The sequence below is a fragment of the Oncorhynchus clarkii genome, chromosome 6 (genome assembly GCF_045791955.1).
Source record: "Oncorhynchus clarkii lewisi isolate Uvic-CL-2024 chromosome 6, UVic_Ocla_1.0, whole genome shotgun sequence".
NCBI classification, from domain to species: Eukaryota; Metazoa; Chordata; class Actinopteri; order Salmoniformes; family Salmonidae; genus Oncorhynchus; species Oncorhynchus clarkii.
In genome coordinates, this window is record NC_092152.1 from 78,565,735 (window position 1) to 78,582,613 (window position 16,879).

The 16,879-nt window shown below is 42.8% G+C and overlaps 1 protein-coding gene across 1 annotated transcript; it reads right to left on the minus strand.

Annotated features, from left to right (window-relative positions):
• Positions 1-35: 35 nt before the first annotated feature.
• On the minus strand, positions 36-6,003 carry LOC139411669 (guanosine-3',5'-bis(diphosphate) 3'-pyrophosphohydrolase MESH1-like). Its single transcript, XM_071158289.1, has 4 exons — positions 5,834-6,003; positions 5,077-5,132; positions 4,622-4,862; positions 36-3,678 (listed from the first exon to the last, which is right to left on the minus strand). Exons 1-4 carry the CDS (start codon positions 5,943-5,945, stop codon positions 3,548-3,550), a joined length of 540 nt encoding a protein of 179 aa, XP_071014390.1. The 5' UTR covers positions 5,946-6,003; the 3' UTR covers positions 36-3,547.
• Positions 6,004-16,879: the final 10,876 nt, after the last annotated feature.

A 16,879-nucleotide genomic window follows, 5' to 3' on the forward strand; every position in this document is an offset into this window, starting at 1 on the left:
GGTGCACCAATAAAAATGAGAAGGAAGGTCTTATCTTTGTCTAAGTTATTTATTTATTTCATACCAACAGTTGGTTTCCTTACATGATATTCAATACATGATGTGTACGTTCATATCTACTGTTACTGTTTCTCATTCTGATGGGGATGAATCAAAGAGGAAAACTGATTGGATTTGCAGAGTCATCAACCTGAAGGAATTCCGTGAGTTCTTGTCTATATTTTTTTACCCTACCTAAATCGAATGACATGGTAAAAAAAATAAGTTAATTACCAACTCAATTAAATGTTATCAAAACTAGACATTGAACTGACATCTGTGCCCAGTGTTATCTGTGCCCAGTGTTATGGTCTTTGTACACACAAAGCACCCACTATCATAACCACGGTATCTACAGGAAGAAAAATAGTAGACTATTGTAGAAAACACACACAAAAAAATATATATGTTTTATTGTCACATACACCAGAAAGGTGCAGGAATTGTGTTGTTTTACAGGGTCAGCCATTGTAGTACGGCGCCACTGGAGCACAGTAGGGTTCAGTGTCCTGCTAAAGGGCACATCAACAGATTTTTCACCTTTTCGGCTCAGATATTCGAACCAGCAATCTTTTGGTTACTGGCCCAACGCTCTAATCGCTAGGCTACCTGCCGCCCCGTGGGTTAAACCCAATAGGTTTATATGCATCAACAAGTAAATAGGGTGAATAACCAATCACAGCGTTAACTTGTAATAAGTAGAGAGCATCCATAGATAATCATATCTACTACAGTAATATCTCTCTCCTCTGGGGCTCACGCTCTGTAGCAGAGGAAGTTCCTCCTCTCCTCACAGTTCCTGGTTCCCCAGTGCTCTCCATCTCTGGTCAGGGTCCCACAGTGGAGGTATTGGGCGGGGCAGTGGGGCAGCTTCCCGCCAGACCAGGCCTGGTACTCCAGGTGGTCCCCGTTCACCCACAGCCATTCTCTGGCCAAGAAGATCAGACCCGTCCACACATGGTCGGTCTGGGCACCCTCCATCTTGCTCTGGGCCTGGAGATGTTCAGTCTTAGAGAGCAGGCTGGGGAGGTCGGTGTAGTGACCCCTGCAGTACTCCAGAGCCTCCTCCCACGTCTTCATCTCCTGAACCAGGATCAGCTTCTCCTTGTAGCATAAGAAGGGGAGTGTCCGGGAGCAAAGCGAATCCATCCATCTCATATCCCACTGTACCATGACACAGTCCTCAATGCCACCAGCATTGTTTGGCTCTCCTGACTTCCAAAACCTAAATGCTGAGTTCTCTCCTCCTGACCATGTCCATCCTGTTGGGTCATTAGCATCTCTGTGCAAACCAATCCAGGTCCAATCACCCCTTGAAATGGGAAGGAGCTGATATACTTCTTCCTGGTTGCTGATGAAGGCCAGGTCAGTGTAGTGCTCATGACAGTACTGCTGAGCCTCTGACCAGGTCTTCTCTTCAGACACATAGTGATATTCTCTGAGTTTACCAGAGGCCACTGCACACAGAGCAGTGATGAGGAGACCAGTGAAGCTACTCTTCCTCTGCATGATGCCCCAGTGCTCAGTAGGTGTGGAGCGGAGCTGACCCCACTGCTGCTGCTGATATTATGAACCTGCTGCTACTCTACTGGCCCCCTCTCATGTGTCCACACAGCCCACCAATCAGAGTGCCTCCTTAATCTAGCCAACCAATCCATGACTCTTCCTCATAGGTTTTCTGATTGGCCACATCCTCTTTCCTCGCCTTCTCTAAATGAATTGAAGGACAGCGTCAGAGGGGAGAGACTTTGAAAGTGGATGTGAAGATTCAGGGTAAGAAAATAGAGTAAGGGCCCTGTACACACATTGCCTAAAAAGGAACACCGCAGTCAAATAATGGCTGCATCTTTTAAGCAAATTCTACCCAGGAGCTTCAGAAAATCTCACGGTCCAAAGAACACGAATAAACTTGAACCAAAGTTGACATGTAAATCCCTCCAACAGAGAATCAGTAGTGAGTTCAGAGAACTCAATATTCTTGACCATATTTGATGCTACATATTTAACCTACATATTTAACCAGGGCTGTAGTGGTGCCTGGAGAAGTGGGTATACTCTCATTTTGCCAAAGGGCTCGTCCGGCGAAGGAAAGGCGCCCTGTGTGGAAATATATGAGAAACAGTGACATACACTATGAATGACCTAAAATGTTGAATCCCATATTGGTCTTTCACAGTCAGACCAACCCATGCTGTACTGTGCAGTAGGCTAATAGTAGGCCTACTACTGAAACAGATAAATGAGGCTGCCAACTGAGTCACAAATTCACAGGTTTCAGATTTTTCCCCATTTCTGTAAGGTTTTCGTTCTGTTACACTTTTTCTTACAGAAAACAACGTAATTGTATTATCTAAGTCCATAACAATGCTTAAACCACATCAGGAGACCACTTTTGAGGTTTGAGTGTCAACTGTAAGTGCTGTTATTGTGAAGTGGAAATGTCTAAGAGCAACAACGGCTCAGCAGTGAAGTGGTAGGCCACAAGGCTCACAGAATAGGACCACCGAGTGCTGAAGGTATGGATAGTGCTAACTGTAAAGTTTTGTCAAGGAGGAATAATGGGGATATTTTTCATGGCTCAGCCTAGGCCCCTTGGTTCCAGTGAAGGGAAATCTTAACGGTAGAGCATACAAAGAAATTCTATACGGTTCTGTGCCCCCTCCCAAAGGATTTTCATTAACTTACACTAGACTTTTCCCCCCTTACTAGCTCCGACCTTATCTATGAAAAATCTACCTCATCTTTGATTGTCAGTATTAATGATACAAAAGGCAACAGATACAACGTAGGTGATAAAACAACACATATCAGAACTCAGACGAGTCCTGCAAACTATGATTTACAAAAGTAACTGTGCTGGAAATGTTTAACGTTTGTGCTTTTCTAAGAACAAAAGTTCTCAGTTTCAAGGTCTCGGCTTAGAGAGAAGAAGCTTTGAGGTATTGGTCTGTCACATGTTATGAACCAGTACTGGTCGGTCACATGTATGAAACAAAACAGTAATGATGAATTAATTATGCAAATATAACATGTCTGTGTATAGCCATATATAAGACAACAGTTGGGACTGCCCCAGCAGAGCTCCTGATTGACATGTGTTCTATAGTGCATTGAGTTGGAACCTCTCCAGCGCGCTGATAATAAAGGATCATTCATTTAAGATTGACTTAAGTGTCCCTGGTGGACATTTCCATGACATGGTGGTGAATTTCCACAACAGCCTTTCATCTTCACAAAATGATGCATATCTTTGCTTTATTCAATACGAGAAAACTCAAGGTGACATTGATGGTTTGCCAGTTCTACAGACAATGTATGCAAATTACTGTAGAATGAATGAATAATAAATTACCCATAAAAAATAAATCCTTAGAGCTTAGAGTTTATTCGATGGAGAAGGCTCCTATTTTGAAGACAATATGCTCAAATATTTTCACATGAACTCTTTACAAAAGTGTGCATCAAGAGTTGCTGTGTTGTGCCACCTGGTATCAGAAGTAGAGAGGTGTCAAAGCTCAACCCCCCTCTGCTTGAAGAGCTCCTCTAGTTGTCTCTCCAGTGCTGGGTTGGTCCCCCTCAGTCCTCTCACTACCTGGGCTGCCCACACAAAGTACTCCTGAACACGCTCTGCCGGCCAACCTGGCAACCACAACACAGATTTAAATATAAGATATGGGACAGGGGTAAAGAGAGGGACAGTCAGACAACGAGAGGGAAGTAAAGAGAAGCAATGAGCCAGAGAGATAATTAGAAAATAAAGATCAGTTTCCCCAGTTCAGAGAAATTGGTCATGGAGGTTGTTAGGTTTATGTCCCATCCTGCATTCTGATTCACCAGCTTCTAACCACTAGATGGTGCTGCTCTTGCTTTTTTTTTTTTTTAAGAATCAGTCACTCACATTTGTGGCACAAATCCAATGCAAGTCAATGGTACCTATATTAGCATTTTCGCACAGTAACATTGAGTTATATATATATATATATATATATATTTTTTTTTTTATAGATACTTTAGGATTTGGACATGACGCGTGAAAATGCTAATAAAGAAACCATTCGCATGCATTGGATGTGCCAAAAATGCTAAAAAGTTAGCATTTGAAATGGTGGATAACAAAACCAAAGCATGGATTGTTGTCATACCTTGTCCATCGACTGCTTAGTCATTTAAGTTAACTTCTGACAACATTTACCATCCCGCAGTAGCGGCCATGATTTAGCAGCGGCCATGATTTAGCAGCAGATGCATATAGCAGACATGATTTGAGAAGATAGACAATCAAAAAAGCATATTTTTGGACCCTCTGTGTAAAATATGTTATTTGTGTTGGTTATCCTATGAGAGAACCAATGGTCCAAACCCCATTTCACTATCATATAAACCCCATTTCACCGTTCAAAGGTTATTGGAGTTTTTACACTTGTAGGTTGGCCAAAATGTGTGACTAAGTCAATGGAGGCCAGAGAGAGAAAGTGGTCAAAATAAGGAAAATTGCACAGCGTTGTGTTAACTTGGCTAGAATCTGTGTAGGAGATAATTACCTGACTAGATCAACAGAAAAGTGAGCCTGTCAATCAATCACCTGTAGGTGTGCAGCGGTTCAGGTCCCTCAGGTTGTACAGTTTGTCAGCCAGTTTGACCAGTTTGGCCTGGTGGCTGGCGTGAGGTGCATGCTCCACCTGCTGACGTTTCCTCTCATGCTTGGGTAGCGCCTTATCATCTGTCACTTCCTGAACAATTCGAGACACCGTTTGCCCAAAGATGGCCTGTAGTTCTCCTATGCTGGTGTCAGTGTCCTCCACTGTGTCATGGAGCAAAGCTGCCTGAGGACAGTTGGAAAATATAAATATCAGTCATGACCTTCCTGTTAATAACACAAACTCGTAACACAAATGTTTAATGTTTTCATGAGCTTAACATTGCCCATTGACTCGTCTATACTTAATAATATAATTTCATTACGATTTAAAATATTGCCCTCCAGGAACAAGTATGCAAGAAAGTATTTTGAGTTTGTCTGATACGTAAAACACTTACTTGCAAAACTTCAATGTCTGTGATCCCACCTTCATGGCTTAGGATCCTTGCCACACCTGCAAAATTATAAACACAGCAAATGTAAATGCAGATATCCATACACTGAAGTTCGAGCAGTGAGAGAGTTATTGCTAAGGACCTCTCTCAATAATGGACTAGAGAATAACGTTACTCCTTATCGTCCAAGGACCTTGCATGTTTAGAGGCAAATTGGCCCTTGCAGCCAAAACCGCTAAATACTCAATCTAAACATGAATCAATTCTCAATTACAGTACATTTCTAGAAACAAACTTTTATATCAAAAATAATTTTCCAAATACAAAACACACACTTACTGTGCACTGTTAACAGGTTAACAGATGCAGCTGACAGCATCTTTCAGTGACAACAGATGCAGACAGCTAATTAGCACATGAATGCCTCTGTCTTCAGTAAACAAGCGCTGTACCATGGAGATGAGACCGTGGGAACACTTACCCTAAACAAAAGTGTGTAGTGCTTTTACCTTTTGTGTTAATAATTTTAAAAAAGGTCTAGCTAATATGAAATATATGTTCCTTGTGTTTCCAAAACCGTACCGCAAAAGATGTTTTAACGTTCAGAACAAGCGTCGGGGCTCTTAATTAACAAAACTTCCCCGGTCAGAAGATGCTAGCTATCATCAATAGGCGCTAATGGTAGCTAGTTGAGTCCTTATGCCATTCATAGACGTTAACTAGCTAGCATCTGTTAAGATTGTTTTTATAACAACTGTACCTATTGGGTGGTTGATATATGGCGTTTGTTCAGCGTCTTTACGTCGTTGATTGCGGTGCTTTTCAGCAGCGAAGTTGACAGTCTCCAACAGAATGACCGCTTCTGAACTCATGCTGTAAAAATAGTTTCTCACACTACAGACGGCACATTATTACCAACGTTTGGTCGCAGATCTCACCCGTCATTTGTGCGTCAGTGCCTTCTCTTTAAATGTCCGTAGTCAGACAAAGTCTCGCAACATTCCATCCGCTTCCACTGAAGCAAGGATAACATATTGCATTGGGATAAATGGTGTGCCTCCTTGCGAAAAAATATAAATACGAATGAGCCTTACCTTTATATATATATTTTAGCAGTATTCCTTTCTAGGGAGGTTTTCCAAGCCACCGTGCCTCTACACCTGCATTGCTTGCTGTTTGTGGTTTTAGGCTGTGTTTCTGTATAGCACTTTGAGATATCAGCTGATGTAAGAAGAGCTTTATAAATAGATTTGATTTGATTCATAATAGAGCGTAAATCAATACTTAGTCCTAATGTCCATGTGTTCATTAGAGACAAGAACGTTTTTGCATAAAGTCCCCATTATGAGCAGGGGTTTGTTTGAATGTCATGATCAGGGGCTGGATTTGTCTAGGAAGCAGAGACTTGTGGACATGTGGATGAACGGGTAGGCTACCCCCAGTAGTACATACCAGGCCTGGACCTCCCCCGCCCACCACCTCCGCTGTGCGACCCTGATCAGAGAGGTAGAGCACTGGCGAACAAGGGACTGTCAGGAGGGAAGGAACTTTATCTGCTGCGTAAAGTGATTTGGTAAGTCATCATTTGAGACCCAATCATTGATCCAAATCAGGAAAAATCTATGCCAAAATGTTGTAATAGGGTTATGATTATAGGGGGGTGATTATTGTCAGAAAGAAGTTGCAAAAATGTAAAAGTTTGCCAAAAACAAGGATCAACTTGATCAGTGTTTTGCCATCAAAACATGTATTTTAGACATCTTTTTTTAATGTGTGTTTTCCTATGTAAGGAGGACATCTAAATTGTTTTTAGTAGTATTTTGTTTGACCTTTCTGGCTACATTTGAAAAGATAACCAAATACTTCCTTTACCTACCCTGCCTTTCTAAGGTCTTCGAAAGCCAAGTTAACTAACAGATTACCGACCATTTCGAATTCCACTGTACTTTCTCCGCTATGCAATCTGGTTTCAGAGCTGGTCATGGGTGCACCTCAGCCACGCTCAAGGTCCTAAACGATATCATAACCGCCATCGATAAGAGACATTACTGTGCAGCCGTATTCATCGACCTGGCTAAGGCTTTCGACTCTGTCAATCACAACATTCTCATTAGCAGGCTCAACAGCCTTGGTTTCTCAAATGATTGCCTCGCCTGGTTCACCAACTACTTCTCTGATAGAGTTCAGTATGTCAAATCGGTGGGCCTGTTGTCCGGACCTCTGGCAGTCTCTATGGGGTGCCATAGGGTTCAATTCTCGGGCCGACTCTCTTCTCTGTATACATCAATGATGTCGCTCTTGCTGCTGGTGATTCTTTGATCCACCTCTACGCAGACGACACCATTCTGTATACCTCTGGCCCTTCTTTGGACACTGTGTTAACTAACCTCCAAATGAGCTTTAATGCCATACAACTCTCCTTCCGTGGCCTCCAACTGCTCTTAAATGCAAGTAAAACTAAATGCATGTTCTTCAACCGATCGCTGCCTGTGTAACAGTATAGACTTTACGCCCGTCCCCTCGCCCCGACCTGGGCGCGAACCAGGGACGCTCTGCACACGTCAACAGTCACCCTCGAAGCATCGTTACCCATTGCTCCACAAAAGCCACGGTCCTTGCAGAGCGAGGGGAACCACTACTTCAAGGTCTCAGAGCAAGTGACGTCACCGATTGAAACGCCACTAGCGCGCACCACCGCTAACTAGCTAGCCATTCCACATTGGCTACACTTGCACCTGCCCGCACGTCCAGCATCACTACTCTGGACGGTTCTGACTTAGAATATGTGGACAACTACAAATACCTAGGTGTCTGGTTAGGCTGTAAACTCTCCTTCCAGACTCACATTAAACATCTCCAATCCAAAATGAAATCTAGAATCGGCTTCCTATTTCGCAACAAAACATCCTTCACTCATGCTGCCAAACATACCCTCGTACAACTGACCATCCTACCGATCCTCGACTTCGGCGATGTCATTTACAAAATAGCCTCCAACACTCTACTCAACAAATTGGATGCAGTCTACAACAGTCCTATCCGTTTTGTCACCAAAGCCCCATATACTACCCACCACTGCGACCTGTATGCTCTCGTTGGCTGGCCCTCGCTTCATACTCGTCACCAAACCCACTGGCTCCAGGTCATCTACATGTTTTTGCTAGGTAAAGCCTTGTCTTATCTCAGTTCACTGGTCACCATAGCAGCACCCACCTGTAGCACGCACTCCAGCAGGTATATCTCACTGGTCACCCCCAAAGCCAATTCTTCCTTCGGCCGCCTCTCCTTCCAGTTCTCTGCTGCCAATGACTGGAACGAACTGCAAAAATCACTAAACCTGGAGACTCTTACCTCCCTCACTAGCTTTGAGCACCAGCTGTCAGAGCAGCTCACAGATCACTGCACCTGTACATAGCTCATCTGTAAATAGCCCATCCAATCTACCTCATCCCCATACTGTATTTATTTATTTATCTTGCTCCTTTGCACCCCAGTATCTATACTTGCACATTAATCTTCTGCACATTCTACCATTCCAGTGTTTAATTGACATATTGTAATTACTTCGCCACCAAGGCCTATTTATTGCCTTACCTCTCTTATCCTACGTCATTTGCACATGCTGTATATATATTTTCTACTGTATTATTGATTGTATGTTTGTTTATTCCACGTGTAACTCTGTATTGTTGTATGTGTCGAAATGCTTTGCTTTATCTTGGCCAGGTCACAGTTGCATATGAGAACTTGTTCTCAACTAGCCTACCTGGTTAAATAAAGGTGAAATAAATAAATATCTTCTCACAGGTTCTATCAAAAGTCCAGCACTGCACCAGCAAAACACTCCAACACTAGCACAGACTGGAATATGTTCCGGGATTCATCCAATGGCATTGTGGAGTACACCACTTCAGTCATCTGCTTCATCAATAAGTGCATCGACGACGACGTCGTCCCCACAGTGACCGTACGTACAGGGCCTTGCAAAAGTAATCATCTCCCTTGGTGTTTTCCCTATTTTGTTGCATTACAACCTGTAATTTAAATATATTTTTATTTGGATTTCATGTAACGGACATACACAAAATAGTCCAAATTGGGGAAGTGAAATTTAAAAAATAACTTGTTTAAAACAATTCTAAAAAATGTCAAACGTAAAAGTGGTGCATGCATATGTATTCACCCCCTTTGATATACCTGTATTAACTGCACCTGTTTGAACTTGTTACCTGTATAAAAGACATCTGTCCACACACTAAATCAAACAGACTCCAACCTCTCCACAATGGCCAAGACCAGAGAGCTGTGTAAGGACATCAGGGATAAAATTGTAGACCTGCACAAGGCTGGGATGGGCTACAGGACAATAGACAAGCAGCTAGGTGAGCAGGCAATAACTGTGGGCAAAATTATTAGAAAATGGAAGAAGTTCAAGATGAAGGTCAATCACCCTCGTTCTGGGGCTCCATGCAAGATCTCACCTCGTGGGGCATCAATGAACATGAGGAAGGTAAGGGATCAGCCCAGAACTACACGGCAGGACCTGGTCAATGACCTGAAGAGAGCTGGGATCATAGTCTCAAAGAAAACCATTAGTAACACACTACACCATCATGGATTAAAATCCTGCAGCGCACGCAAGGTCCCCCTGCTCAAGCCAGCGCATGTCCAGGCCCGTCTGAAGTTTGCCAATGACCATCTGGATGATCCAGAGGAGGAATGGGAGAAGGTCATGTGGTCTGATGAGACAAAAACAGAGCTTTTTGGTCTGAACTCCACTCGCCGTGTTTGGAGGAAGAAGAAGGATGAGTACAACCCCAAGAACACCATCCAAACCGTGAAGCATGGAGGTGGAAACATCATTCTTTGGGGGTGCTTTTCTGCAAAGGGGACAGGACGACTGCACCGTATTGAGGGGAGGATGGATGGGGCCATGTATCGCAAGATCTTGGCCAACAACCTCCTTCCCTCAGTAAGAGCATTGAAGATGGGTCGTGGCTGGGTCTTCCAGCATGACAACGACCCAAAACACACAGCCAGGGCAACTAAGGAGTGGCTCCGTAAGAGGCATCTCAAGGTCCTGGAGTGGCCTAGCCAGTCTCCAGACCTGAACCCAATAGAAAATCTTTGAAGGGAGCTGAAAGTCCGTATTGCCCAGCGACAGCCCCGAAACCTGAAGGATCTGGAGAAGGTCTGTATGGAGGAGTGGGCCAAAATCCCTGCTGCAGTGTGTGCAAACCTGGTCAAGAACTACAGGAAATGTATGATCTCTGTAATTGCAAACAAAGGTTTCTGTACCAAATATTAAGTTCTGCTTTTCTGATGTATCAAATACTTATGTCATGCAATAAAATGAAAATTAATTACTTAAAAATCATACAATGTGATTTTCTGGATTTTTGTTTTAGATTCCGTTTCTCATAGTTGAAGTGTACCTATGATAAAAATGACAGACCTCTACATGCTTTGTAAGTAGGAAAACCTGCAAAATCGGCAGTGTATCAAATACTTGTTCTCCCCACTGTATATATTTACGCTCAGTGTGTCGTCTTGATCGCTGTTGAAAAGTTTGTTTCTTTTGTAGAATTGTCCGTCTCTCTCTCTCTGCCGTGGTCAGAATGGATACTTCAGAGTAACATTCAGCGATGTTGTTATAGAATAGATGTTTCGGCAGGTGTCGGTCTTGCCCTTCAATGATACCGAATTCCTAGCTGCAGACTAGTAATTAATATCAAAGACTTGTTCTTATTCTGTGGGGATCAATAGTCTAAGAGTTTAACCACGTGGGATGGTTAAAAGATTCAGCAGTCTGGTCTCAACCTTGGCCCTCTCGTTATTGAGGTAAGCTGGTCTGCAACCTTTGTCCTCTCGTAATTGAGAGAAACATGGTCTGTTGAGAAATTCTCAAAGTGGGGGGTTTATTCGGGAGTTGCAGAAAAGGCTGTCTCATGACGCAAGGTCCGAACTGGGTTCATGGGCGGTCCTCTGATTTAGTTAAACTCAAAAGGGAATTGGAGTTTCCTTCATTAAACAGTCCAAAATCACATTACACAATTTTACAAACAGTATCATCTTCACTCATTCATCTTATACAACAATTAGATGTAAACCTCATATCTGAGGCTATTATATAAACAACGTTATGGTAATGTGGCTGTATTGTCTCCCATGAGCCCCACAAAATTGCACCAAACGGACCAGTTCGTAGCTGGATTCTTCACCGATCTTTTATACCTTCTCCGGAACATAAATGTTGTTCGGACCTCAAGTTCTGTGAGGTGGAAGAAATTCCTTTGTTCTCTTCTATGAAAACTCTACTCTGTCTCTATACTGTGGCCTTGAGGAGATCATCTCCTCCAGGAATTTACAACCTCTCTGACCACAGCAGCCTAGTTGTAGGAGACAGAGAGGGGGATGGTGCTCGCTGTACCCAAAGAGGGCAACGTCATGACAGCGTTAACTAGTAATAAGTAGAGAGCATACATAGATGATCATATCTACTACAGTAATATCTCTCTCCTCTGGGGCTCACGCTCTGTAGCAGAGGAAGTTCCTCCTCTCCTCACAGTTCCTGGTTCCCCATTGCTCTTCATCTCTGGTCAGGGTCCCACCATGGAGGTATTAGGTGGGGCGCCGGTCCAGACCTGGTACTCCAGGTGGTCCCCGTTCACCAACAGCCATTCTCTGGCCAGGAAGATCAGACCCGTCCACACATGGTCGGTCTGGGCACCCTCCATCTTGCTCTGGGCCTGGAGATGTTCAGTCTTAGAGAGCAGGCTGGGGAGGTCGGTGTAGTGATCCCTGCAGTACTCCAGAGCCTCCTCCCATCTCTTCATCTCAGGGTCACGGAGGAGAGAGGGTGCAGGATGGACTTTTGTCCAAATGAGAAAAGGCCCCACCACACCATCAGAGTGCCTTGTTACATCATCTATACTCTCAGGTTACCAATTAGACTGCTTATATTTTTTCTACTGGGCTCTTTCTTAATTGTCTGTCCTTGATTCCTCACATTCTCTTACCTCGTATTCTTCTCAAAACCCCCTGCGGACAACCTTGGATCTTCTCCTCCAATGGTTTTGAGCAGAAGGAGAAGAAAAGGGATGTGAGGATTCAGGGAAAGACAATATAGTAAGGGCCCTGTTCACACACTACCTAAAAACGAACACCGCAGTCAAATAACTCCTGCAGTTTCTAAGCAAACTACCCAGGAGCTTCGGAAAATCTCACGGTCCAAAGAACCAGAATAAACTTTAACCAAAGCTGACATGTAAATCCCTCCAACAGAGAATCAGTAGAGAGAGAGTTCATCTTCTTGACCATATGCCCTTACACATTTTTAACCTCAAATGTCGGTGTGGAATATAGTAACATACGTGTAATATAGCATATGATGTCATCATAAATGTTTTGCAAGTTCTACCTGCATGTACGATTAACTTGTCAAAATAGGACAAAACTTTAGGTTGATAAACACGTTTAACGTCTTCCTACAATAACAAAACTGAAATAGAATGCCCTGACTATGTTAATATAAGTGACTTGTATAGAGTGAGTTTGTGATGAACTATGTCGGTGAAGCAATAAGATAAATAATACATTTCTTTCATTACACTCTTAGATAAAAAGGTGCTATCAGGAACCTAAAACAGTTATTTGGCTGTCCCCATAGGAGAACCCTTTGAAGAACCCTTTTTGGTTCCATGTAGAACCCTTTCCACAGAGGAAAGGATTCATTAACCTTCACCCCCCCCCCCACCCACATCACAGCCAATGTTAAGTCCTTCGGCACAGAAAAGTTCTCATGCACATTTAATGAGGCTCTGGGATGTGGACTAATACTTTTGAGATTTTTATTTGGAACCCAAAAAGGTTCAACCTGGAGCCAAAAAGGGTTCTCCTATTGGGACAGCCAAAGAACCCTTTGATTTTCACTATTGATGATTCAAAAGGCAACTGATGCAATGTATGTGATACAAGATAAATATCTGAATTTAGATTGATCCTGCAAACTAATAGGACTTACAAATGTCCTCCAGCACTTAGCAGTTTTACTGCTATATTACAAAAATATATAAAGAGCAGGACAATGATAGTAACAAGTTTACTAATACTAATTACATTGACTTGACCCGTAGTTTTATATAGACACACAGAGCACACGGTGGTAATAATATATATTGTACAGACTTTTAGTTAGTGTATTAGATAGCCTCTACATTTCTCTCTCCCCCCTAGGACTCACTCTTGTTTTTTTAACCTTTATTTAACTAGGCAGGTCAGTTAAGAACACATTCTTATTTTCAATGACGGCCTAGGAACAGTGGGTTAACTGCCTTGTTCAGGGGCAGAACGACAGATTTGTACCTTGTCAGCTCAGGGATTCGATCTTGCAACCTTCCGGTGACTAGAATTATTATTTTATTTTGTATTCTTGTTTGTTAAAGCTAGCTATTGTTAGTAAGGTTTACCTGTGCCAAAATGTAGCTATTTATCATCCTACAGCCCATCTACTTTTGATTTTTTTAAAATGGTTAGCCAACATGTTGTGAGCACTTTTACATCCAAAACCTATGTTCTCACGGCTTTCTCTTGTCCAGCAGTGTGGTTGGAACGCCTAATGGTAATCAAATTGCAGTATTGAATCAGAATACATATAGAATTGTGATACGTATAGAATCACACTGCATATCGTATTAGCACCTAAGTACCATGATATATCGTATCGTGAGGTCTCTGGCAATTTCCAGCCCTACCAATTAGATGCCTAGTATGCCCTCACCTGTACACAAGTGGACCAGGACCACCTGTCAGAGAACTTTCCTTACTCAACATGTGCACACACACAATACCAACTACACACTACTCTTACCTAAACAGGAAGACTGCAGTCAAATCACTTGTGTATCTTCTAAGTAAACTCTACCCAAAAAGATGGAAAATGTCAGATGGAGAAGGACAGTAACCAAAGCTTGCATGTAAATATTTATTTGGGCTTATCCAAGAAACCTTCATTTCAGCTTAAAAATAGAAATAAACTCAGCAAAAAAAGAAACATCCCTTTTTCAGGACCCTGTCTTTCAAAGATAATTTGTAAAAATCCAAATAACAGATCACAGATCTTCATTTTAAAGGGTTTAAACACTGTTTCCCATGCTTGTTCAATGAACCATAAACAATTAATGAACATGCACCTGTGGAACGGTCGTTAAGACACTAACAGCTTACAGATGGTAGGCAATTACGGTCAAAGTTATGAAAACTTAGGACACTAAAGAGGCATTTCTAACGACTGAAAAACACCAAAATAAAGATGCCCAGGGTCCCTGCTCATCTGCGTGAACGTGCCTTTAGGCATGCTGCAAGGAGGCATGAGGACTGCAGATGTGGCCAGGGCAATAAATGGCAAAGTCTGTACTGTGAGACGCTTAAGACAGCGCTACAGGGAGACAGGACAGACAGCTGCTCGTCCTCGCAGTGGCAGACCACGTGTAACAACACCTGCACATGATCGGTACATCTGAACATCATACCTGCGGGACAGGTACAGGATGGCATCAACAACTGCCCGAGTTACACCAGGAATGCACAATCCCTCCATCAGTGCCCAGACTGTCCACAATAGGCTGAGAGAGGCTGGACTGAGGGCTTGTAGGCCTGTTGTAAGACAGGATCTCACCAGACATCACCGGCAACAACGTCGCCTATGGGCACAAATCCACCATCACTGGACCAGACAGGACTGCCTCTTCACTGATAAGTCACGGTTTTGTATCACTGGGGGTGATGGTCGGATTTGCGTTATCATCGAAGGAATGATTGTTACACCGAGGCCTGTACTCTGGAGCGTGATCGATTTGGAGGTGGAGGATCCGTCGTGGTCTGGGGTGGTGTGTCACAGCATCATCAGACTGAGCTTGTTGTCATTGCAGGCAATCTCAACGCTGTGCGTTACAGGGAAGATATTCTCCTCCCTCCTGTGGTACCCTTCCTGCAGACTCATCCTGACATGACCCTCCAGCATGACAATACCACCAGCCACACTGCTCATTCTGTGCGTGGTTTCCTGCAAGCCAGGAATGTCCGTTTTCTGCAATGGCCAGAGAAGAGCCCAGATCTCAATCCCATTGAGCACGTCCGGGACCTGTTGGATCGGAGGGTGAGATTCACCCCAGAAATGTCCGGGAACTTGCAGGTGCCTTGGTGGAAGAGTGGGGTAACATCTCACAGCAAGAACTGGCAAATCTGGTGCAGTCCATGAGGAAGAGATGCACTGCAGTACTTAATGCAGCTGGTGGCCACACCAGATACTGACTGTTACTTTTGATTTTGACCCCCCCTTTGTTCAGGGACACATTATTCAATTTCTGTTAGTCACATGTCTGTGGAACTTGTTTAGTTTATGTCTCAGTTGTTGAATTTTGTTATGTTCATACAAATATATACACATGTTAAGTTTGCTGAAAATAAACGCAGTTGACAGTTAAGTTTTGCTGAGTTTAGCTAATTTTTTGCTCATCAATTTTGACATTGCCATTTGCGTTCTCTGGTTTTCTAGGAACATACATGTCCGCAGTGGTTTAACAGTACCCAATTGTCAAACTTGAGTAAAAGTAAAGATACCTTAAAAGATAATGACTCAAGTAAAAGTGAAAGTCACCCAGTAAAATACTACTTGAATAAAAGTCTAAAAGTATTTGGTTTTGAATATACTTAGGAAACAAAAGTAAAAGTATAAATCATTTTAAATTCCTTATAATAATCAGCTGAGACGGCACAATGTTTTTTTTATATTTTTTATACAGAAAGCCAGGGGCACACTTCAACAGTCAGACATAATTTACAAACTAAGCATTTGTGTTTAGTGAGTATGCCGATCAGAGGCAGTAGGGATGACCAAGGAGGTTCTCTTGATAAGTGTGTGAATTAGACAATTTTCCTGTCCTGCTAAGCATTCAAAATGTAACGAGTACTTTTGGGTGTCAGGGAAATGTAGTGGAGTAAAAGTCTTCAAAAATATAAATAATAAAGTTAAGTACAGATACCCCAACAACGACGTAAGTAGTACTTTAAAGTATTTTTACTAAAGTACTTTACACCACTGGTGTAGGTTTACATCCTACAAAAAAGGTCTGTGTGTAAATGAGTGTGACCACTTCGGATATGAATTGATGCTGGTCTTTCTATGCTGTATCTGTTACAAGCCTCAGAAAGGATGTCTGAGTCGGCCTGCTGTAGATAAAGGAAAACGGACATCGAAGTTAGTCGAGCTGTGTGGCAGTTCAAGCACATTCTTTATTCCTTTCCCAAATATTGTCTTGTTCAATCATGTCCCAATTCAATTACATATTTCTCATTCAACTTCAATACATCAGCTAGAATAATTATTCACAGTAAACATCATAAAATTCATTCATTGACATTTGACCTTCTCTTCTGTGATGCTGTAAGAAGCTCTCTGTATAGAGGAGAGTTCTTTTCTAGCTTGTGTTGCTTTCTCAGGTGGGCTGGCAGTCTTTTGACAACTTCATGATAGCCTGTCATGGGGCAAGGCCTGGAGTGATGGTTGTTTTTAGCCTTGCTGCTGCTGTCACCATGTCTGCTTGATGCTCCGAGACCGAATGTGTTGACTGCAGACTGGGCCTCCTCTCTGGCCCCACTCATGGACCTGCCACAGGTGACGAGGTAGGTGAATGACGGTGACTTGACAGCCATCCACCGGACACCTCTTTCGTCCTCTCCTTTGTGTTTTGTGTTTGTTTTCCTTTCTTTTGAGTCTTTGGTCCACACCTGTAAACATATCATTGAC